At 51.6% G+C, this 7589-nt stretch overlaps 1 protein-coding gene across 1 annotated transcript in view; it reads left to right on the top strand.

The window, feature by feature from the left end:
* The window catches only part of asxl1 (ASXL transcriptional regulator 1), a 12517-nt gene extending 5949 nt beyond the window's left edge, over positions 1-6568 (top strand). Inside the window, exons 5-11 of the mRNA XM_034695924.1 lie at positions 124-293; positions 415-499; positions 577-743; positions 1995-2091; positions 2185-2290; positions 2390-3434; positions 3523-6568. Of these exons, the coding sequence (XP_034551815.1) occupies positions 124-293; positions 415-499; positions 577-743; positions 1995-2091; positions 2185-2290; positions 2390-3434; positions 3523-6129 (4277 nt within the window). The 3' untranslated portion in view covers positions 6130-6568. The remainder of the gene's footprint in view (positions 1-123; positions 294-414; positions 500-576; positions 744-1994; positions 2092-2184; positions 2291-2389; positions 3435-3522) is intronic.
* Positions 6569-7589: the final 1021 nt, after the last annotated feature.

Here is a 7589-nt window from a genome sequence, read left to right on the forward strand (position 1 = left end):
TAAATTATGCAACTGTTGCTGCTGCAGCGTTTGCTTGATTCAAATATGAGACACAGAGGAAAGCGTCAGGAAAGTTTAGATGCTTGCAGAGTTGTAAACGTATTTATTCTCCCTGCCTTGAAGCTTCCGTGGACGAAAGCTCGTCCAGCGCCTCCTGCTCCGCCGAGCCACCGCCTGTCATCAACCAGCCACAGACCCGCCTCAGCAGGTCAGCAGGACAGCAGGGACGTACAGAAGCACAGCAGGCCCAACATGCTCCACACGCTCAGACCAGACTGAGCCGCTCAAGACAGGTCAGCACCCTGCAGGAGGCCACTGAGTACTCCATGTTTACAATGGAAAAATAACCATAGTGAAGTAATCAAGGGGTTGAGAGCATCACTGCAGACTTTTCCTCTATTTGTGTTCCTACAGTCAGGGAGGCAGAGGAAGAAAGCCGTCATGATGCCTCGTGTTGTCCTCACTCCTCTTAAAGTGAACGGAGAGCACGTCCCCTCAGGTAACAATCACTCTCTTGTCCAGCAACACAACAAAAGAAAGCCAGAACGCTTCAGATCAAACATATTTCTGTTTCAGGTCCCATGAAAAGGAGTCGAGGAGGAGTGGACGTCGACTTTGAAACACCGGGCTCCATCCTGGTCAACACCAACATCAGAGCTCTCATCAATGTGCGGACCTTCTCAGCCTTCCCCGCACACTCGCAGCAGCAACTTCTGCAGCTGCTTCCGGAGGTGGACCGACTGGTATGCTACTCCATCTCTAGCTCTTATGCTTACCTTTCATATAACTTTCCAAAGCAGAATCAGAAATATGAAAATTCCACTAACAGTCCACTACTCTGATTCTGATGGTGGAAAAACATGCAGTCAGAATCTTAGACTGAAGGTGCATTTCAACCAAGAGTTCTAGGGGCTTTTAACCCCTAGAACTACTTTTCCCAGAACTAAAAGGTTCCTGTGCCCCCATTGTTGTCTGTGTTTCAACCTCAGGCCAGTGACATATGGAGAAAAAAAATTAATTGCACTACACCACCAGACCAGTAGAGGGCAGTAAAAGGAAGACTAATGCAAATTAAACAAAGATGACACTGTAGAAGCAGATGGACAGGCATGTATCATAATGAGCAACACAACAGTTAGCCTGTTAGTATGTAGGAGACTCAGCTGGCGATGTTTTAGATGGTGCTATATTTCATCACAGATGGATTCACTGAATCAACGCGTGAGAGGAGATAAGCAAGTAGTAAAACGGATTCTACACGGCTTTTTAAGTGAAGCGTATAAAAAAGATTTTATAGCTGTTGCAGAGATTAACTGGTGTTTTGGTTCAAACTGCGACCCTATTAACTGCCGACGTTCAGCCAGATACGTCCCTCACAAACGTCTTTGATGATCATTAGATATCTGTTGAGGATATTTTGACATTTGAATAAAAACTAAACTAGTATTAGTATAATAAACTAGTCAAAAAAAAAGTGAAAGAAAGAGAAATCAAGTGAATCACAGATGCGTGTGATGTTATTGTGGACGGCAGGCGGAATAAAAACAATTCAGTTAATCTACCAATCAGAAAACGTTCATCATTGCAGGCCCTGCCCCCCAAAGTCCCAGGACCTTTGAAAAGTACTATCCTCCAAGCAGGTACTTTTCAGGGGGAGGTTAAGTACCCCTGAACTAAATTTAGACACTGGTTCCTCTTGTCGAAAAGCACGTGGTTCGGGGGTTCAAGTCCCTAGTTCCATGGTTAAGTTCCTGCGGTCGAAAAATACTGTGACAATATGACATTATGAACACCAGAGCAACCAATATAGCTTCTGCTATCTCAGTTTTTCTCAACATGGTCAGAAAGCATTTTGTATTTTTAAAAACAAACGTTTTCAAAGCTCGGCTGAGTCATGCTCTGTAATTTGTGGTCAGCTGTTTATGCCTGAGCTGTGCTTCTGATGTTTCCATTGTTTCATTGCGATCTAAAAAGAGCTTCCTCTCTCCTTGCAGGTTGGATCTGACGGTATGGCCCGGTTGAGCAGCTCAGCTCTCAACAACGAGTTCTTCACCCACGCCTCGCAGAGCTGGAAAGAGAGGCTGGCTGAGGGTAAGACGCTGAAGCTGCCATGGTTTACTGGCACACAAGAGTGCTGTTGCACATAGAGCTCCTCTTTTAAATGATCTCATCTTTTTGGTTTAGGGGAGTTCACCCATGAGATGCAGGTTCGATTCAGACAAGAGATGGAGAAAGAGAAGAAGGTTGAAGCATGGAAGGAGAAGTTCTTTGAGGAGTATCACGGGCAAAAGTAAGAAGCATCTTATTCTGTCCAAGTTTAACATCCACTCAAGTATGAGCTCACCTGTGTTTTCCATAACATGCTAAACCGTTATATGTCTGCCTGCAGGTCCGGCCTGACGAAGGAAGAGTCACTCAAGCTGACCGCAAGCGAAGCCAGTGAAGTTGCAGCGACTGTGCTGGAAAGTGACGTTGCTGTGGTTGCAACACCGAAGAGACGCAGCGTAGGTCGAAGGAGGAGAGACGGGCGGATGAGGAGACGCACACGGGCTGATCTGCGGCGCAGGGCTCGCCGGACCCTCTGCAAGACCACACCTCCGGCCCTGCCAGCCCCAGAGACACCAGAGGCCAGCGCCGCTCTGGACATCTCTGCCGTCTCCATCGGCTCTCCCATGTCCGACAACACAGTGGTGCAAGGGGAGGTCGAGCTGCAGACCGAGTGTGGGGTGGAGCTCCCGGCAGAGAGCCCATCCAACGAGCCAAAGCCTTCTCCAACTCAAGAGCCGGTCGAGTTACCGGCTCCGGCTCCCACTCCCACTCCCACTCCCACTCCCACTCCAACTCCAACTCCAACTCCAACTCCAACACCAACACCAACTCCAACACCAACTCCAACACCGACTCCAAGCCCCAGCCCGAGCCCTGCCTCCACCAGTGCCAACGAAGAACAAGAAGTCACCGCCCGCCTGCTCCCAGAGGAGGCTGCACCCGCTCTTGCTTCCACCTCCTCCCCCTCCTCCTCCTCTTCGTCTTCTTCATCTGCCTCCTCACCAGCCTCCTCCCCCTCCTCCCCTTCAGACAGACAAGGAGCCTTTGCAGCAGGCTTGGACTCTTCTTCGTCCTCCTCGGCGTCATCGAGTGCTGCAGTTGCAGCCGATCCCCTGGATGACACCGCCTCCGTGGTCACCTCCGTCACAGGAGGCACCGCCACCAGCAGCCGTGAGAGCAGCCCCTCAGCCAGCCCAGCCACCACCCCCGTCCCCAGCTCCCAGCCCAAGGAGAAGAGGAGGCCCGAGGAGGCTCAGGCCTTTTCCAGCTTTCCCGAAAAGAGGCCGCGGCTGGATGATCGTCAGTCCTTTCGTACCACAATTGACGGTGTCCGCACAGAGAAGCCGCAGCCGACAACCGAAGAGCCTAAGGTGCCGCCAATCCGGGTAAGACTTAATTTTGTAAACTTTATGCTCTCTGCTTTTTAAAAGATGAGTTGTTCAAAGTTTCACTCTTTCCTTGTTTCCGCTCCAGATTCAACTGTCCAGAATCAAACCTCCCTGGGTCAAAGGCCACCCCACCTACCAGATCTGCCCAAGGATCGTGCCCCCCGGCGAGGGCTCGCGGCGGTCGGGGACGGGGGGCGCGCGCACCTTGGCGGACATCAAAGCCCGCGCCCAGCAAGCCCGCGCCCAGCGGGAGGCCGCTGCTGCTGTTGCAGCCACTGGCGACGGGACAGGGACGGACGGGGTCCGGCTGCGGCCTGCTGCTGGGCTACCGGATAGCAGCAATGGACGACGAGCGCGAGAGCATCCAGGACCTATCGAGCCCGGAGGAGGAGGAGGAGGAGGAGGAGACGGAGGAGGAGGAGGAGGAGGAGGAGGAGGAAGAAGGGGAGGTGGTGGGATGGAGGAGCAGGGATCGTCTACGAGCGCTAATCCGTCTGGAGCACAACTACAGCTTCACAATGTAGAACCTGGGCCCCAGCCTTCTCCGTCTCTGTCCACCACCTCCACCTCCACCTCCACGTCCCTGGAGCCCCCGCAGACCCCGAGTCCTCCTCTAGAGGACACCGCTGGAGGAGCAGATACAGGAGAGGAGACAGAGACAACATCCACCAGTGTACAGAGCTCCTCCAACGGACTGGAGAAGGCAGCTGAGTCGTCCTCTCCAGAGTCTGATGCTGTTTCAAAGTCCCCTGCTGCCCTGTCAGCTAGACAGAGCCGGGTTCCTGAGTCTGCAGCTGTTCCCTCAGAGAGAGCAGACCAGGGTTGTGAAAAACCCCTTCTGGTCCCGACCTCCATCCCAGATTCCCTCCCCAGGTTCGGTGCTCAGGGTGTGGATGTTATTCAGACTCTTGCCAGCTCCTGTCATCCCAAAGAGAAGCTGAAGGGCAAGGAGTCTGGTCTGGGTGGAGTCATCCAGCACGGTTCTCATCATGTGGATACCCATGACGTGTTTTCTCACTCAGCGACAGAGAGAAAGCTAACGAATGCATCCTCACCCCGACACATGGACTCTTCTGAGAAAGACTATGAGGCTGGGAATCACAGCGACTCCACAGAAACCGCTTCAGACTGTGAGAACGAGAGCCAGGAAGATGATCAGCACCCAGACCAGGACTGGTGCCCCCAACTGAGCAAGCCCAGAAACGGTCAACTGGTCATCTGCAGCCCTCCTCCTCCGCCTCAGAACCAGCAGCCGGTCATCCATGCCCACGTATCCAGCCGCCAAGGCCAGACCGTCATCCAGCCCTGCTTCCCAAATGGTCTACCCCACCCCCAGCACAGCCGCCCCCACTCCCAGGACCACCAGGCTCTTTCGACCAGGGACTCCAACGTTGTGGTCAAAATGGAGCCTGGAGAAGACTGCAGAGTGTCCCGACAGATCTCTGCTGAAGACGAGTGTCCTGGAGGTTTAAAGCTCTCTCTCTCTCACCACAGTTCTTCTGCAACCTCCAAGAGACTGCCAATCTCAGCCAGACCAGTATCCAGTGTGGAGGCCAACAACCCCTTGGTCACTCAGCTGTTACAGGGCAGCCTGTCCCTGGAGAAAGTTCTGCCTGCTCACTCTGCTAACAGGTTAGAGATCAGCCGGCTGCCGGGACCCCAACCCAGACCACCAATAGCAAGGACCCCGGGGTCACGAGGCAGGCCGGAGATCTTAGCCCAGTCCCTGAGCCCTGATCTAACTGTGAACAACAACAAGTCTCCACCAGGCCGCCTGGTCTCCTGTCTGATGGAGACGCCCGCGGTGTCTCAGTATCAATCCCAGCAGGCTCCAGGAGCAGTCCCAGTCATCACCTCGGTGCCCCCCTCCTCCTCCTCCTCCTCGAATTCAATCTACAGAAGTAAACTAGACCTCAGCTCTCACACCGCCCTGGAGTCTGCAGTCATCAAAGACTCTCACGGTCCTCAGCCCTCGCAGGGAGACCGGCCACAGAACTCCCACCGCACCCTGCAGAACGGCCCCTCTCCTGCCCATGCAGACCCGTGTCCCACAGAGGTGGTGCCGACTATCAAGATCAACTGGCGCCCCCCTCAGTCTCAGCTCTCCCACCTTCACCAACAGCAGCTGTCTCCGGCGTCCTCTGTAAAGAACGAAGCGGGCACTCGGCCATCCTGCCAGGCTCTCTCCAAATCCTCCCCCATCAAACCCCTCAGTGTTACCAAAAAGGAGCCCATCATGGACGGCTACCTGAGCGGTGGGGCGATGGAGGGACTCCTCAACATGGAGATGACTTTAGCCAGGATGGCGAAGAAGGAACACATCAAAGGTCCCTACTCCACCTCCTCCTCCTCGTCCTCCCCATCACCCTCCTCTTCTCTTCCCTTCCAGCTGTACGGGAAGCTCCCGAAACAAGGCGGAGGAGTCAGCTACACGGCCAATGTGTCGGTGATGGACAACGGTGGTTTTACCCGCAGCATGGCGGACGGTGTTCTCCAGCTTCGCCCTCGCTTGGCCGCCACCCAGGCCACCCTCAGCATCCAGGCCTTTACTGACAGTACGGCCGAGGAGGTGGCGCTCAAGTGCTCGTGCCGCCTTAAAGCCATGATCATGTGCCAAGGCTGCGGTGCCTTCTGCCATGACGATTGCATCGGGCCCTCCAAACTGTGCGTGTCGTGTCTGGTGGTCAGATAGTATGTCGGCGTGCCTGTGCGCTGTAGGACTGAGACCTGTACAGCATCAGCATCAGGACTGAGGGGCTCCATGTACAGAACATAGAACGAGCCTGACAGGCAGGATTTGCCTTGTATGATATATTTGGTCTGTATTTTTTGTTGTTGCAGATTTTCAGATTTTTTTTAGCTGTATTGATATATTATTATTATTATTGTTATTATTATTATTATTATTGTTGTCGTTATAATTATTGTGAATTCGGGGCATGATTGATTGTAAATTGTGCCTTTTTTTTTTCTCTCCTCAAAAAACATTTACCTCATCTTATCTCGCTCCACCTGTCATCATTTGGTGGCCATCATTGTTTTGGTCCCTTGTTTCCTCAGTGAACAAGGACGTATTGTTGTCTCTTTGCGCAAAGAAGTATTTTTTTAACCATTAAAATGAGTAAATGACATCCTTTCACTGGTTTGTGTTTCACTCAGGACTTTGTCGTGCACGCCAGCGTCTAACGTCTGAGTAGCAACATGAGATGGAAAAACCACAGACTGTATTTAATAGACGTAGTATCTGTGACTTCACCCATCTGTTTCTAAAGCGCTGTTTTGAAGCCAGTTATCAGCCATATTGGATATGCTGAACTCAACCAAACTTCTGTCACGCTCGTGTGAGGTAAAGAGGAGGGCTTTGAGCCTCCTAGCCAACAGCTACAGTGTTCCCGCCTGTCAATGAAGTCAGCTGTGTGTCGATAGAGAAATGAACTATCCAGACTACACTCGTTTTTGTACCCAGCTGTAAACGTGTATTTCTGCTGTACAGATCGTCTTTTTAGAATTGTGTGTATGTGGTTTCCGGTACTTTCGGAGCCAGCCTCAAGCGGATACTCGATGAACCGCAGTTTTTAACACTTCCGCATTGGCTTCAATTCTCGCAGCTGGAGGTTGCTGCTCAGTTCCCCCCTGTCGGTCAAGTCAGTCATGTTCTTAAATGGACGAAACTTGTTATCTTAATATTTTCTGAACTGTCGCGTTATAAAAAAAATTTGCCCTCTGTACAGTGTGTGCCAATCAAGAAATTAGCTCTTCAGACCGAAGCCGTTTTTGAACCAGGCTGTAAACATGTTTATTTCTGCTGCAAAGATAGTCTTTTTTTAATTGGTGTGTATGTGGTTACGGGGGTTACTGCAGCCAGCCTCTAGTGGACGCTCGATGAACTGCAGTTTATAACACTACCGCATGGGCTTCATATTTTGAGACCGGAGGATGCCGCTTGGGAAAAACAGAGTCAGAGTATGAATGCTGACAGCAGCCTGATTGCAGACGTGTCAATTGAGCTTAGTTAAAACTAAAATTAAAACCCACAGCACTTCTGATATTAATATCTAGTCTTACACAGATTTCATCCACATTTTTATGTAGAATCTGTAAAAAGAGATCAAGAGTTTACAGTTAATGGTATTCCTACTATCAACATCCATC

The sequence above is a fragment of the Notolabrus celidotus genome, chromosome 11 (genome assembly GCF_009762535.1).
Source record: "Notolabrus celidotus isolate fNotCel1 chromosome 11, fNotCel1.pri, whole genome shotgun sequence".
Lineage (NCBI taxonomy): Eukaryota > Metazoa > Chordata > Actinopteri > Labriformes > Labridae > Notolabrus > Notolabrus celidotus.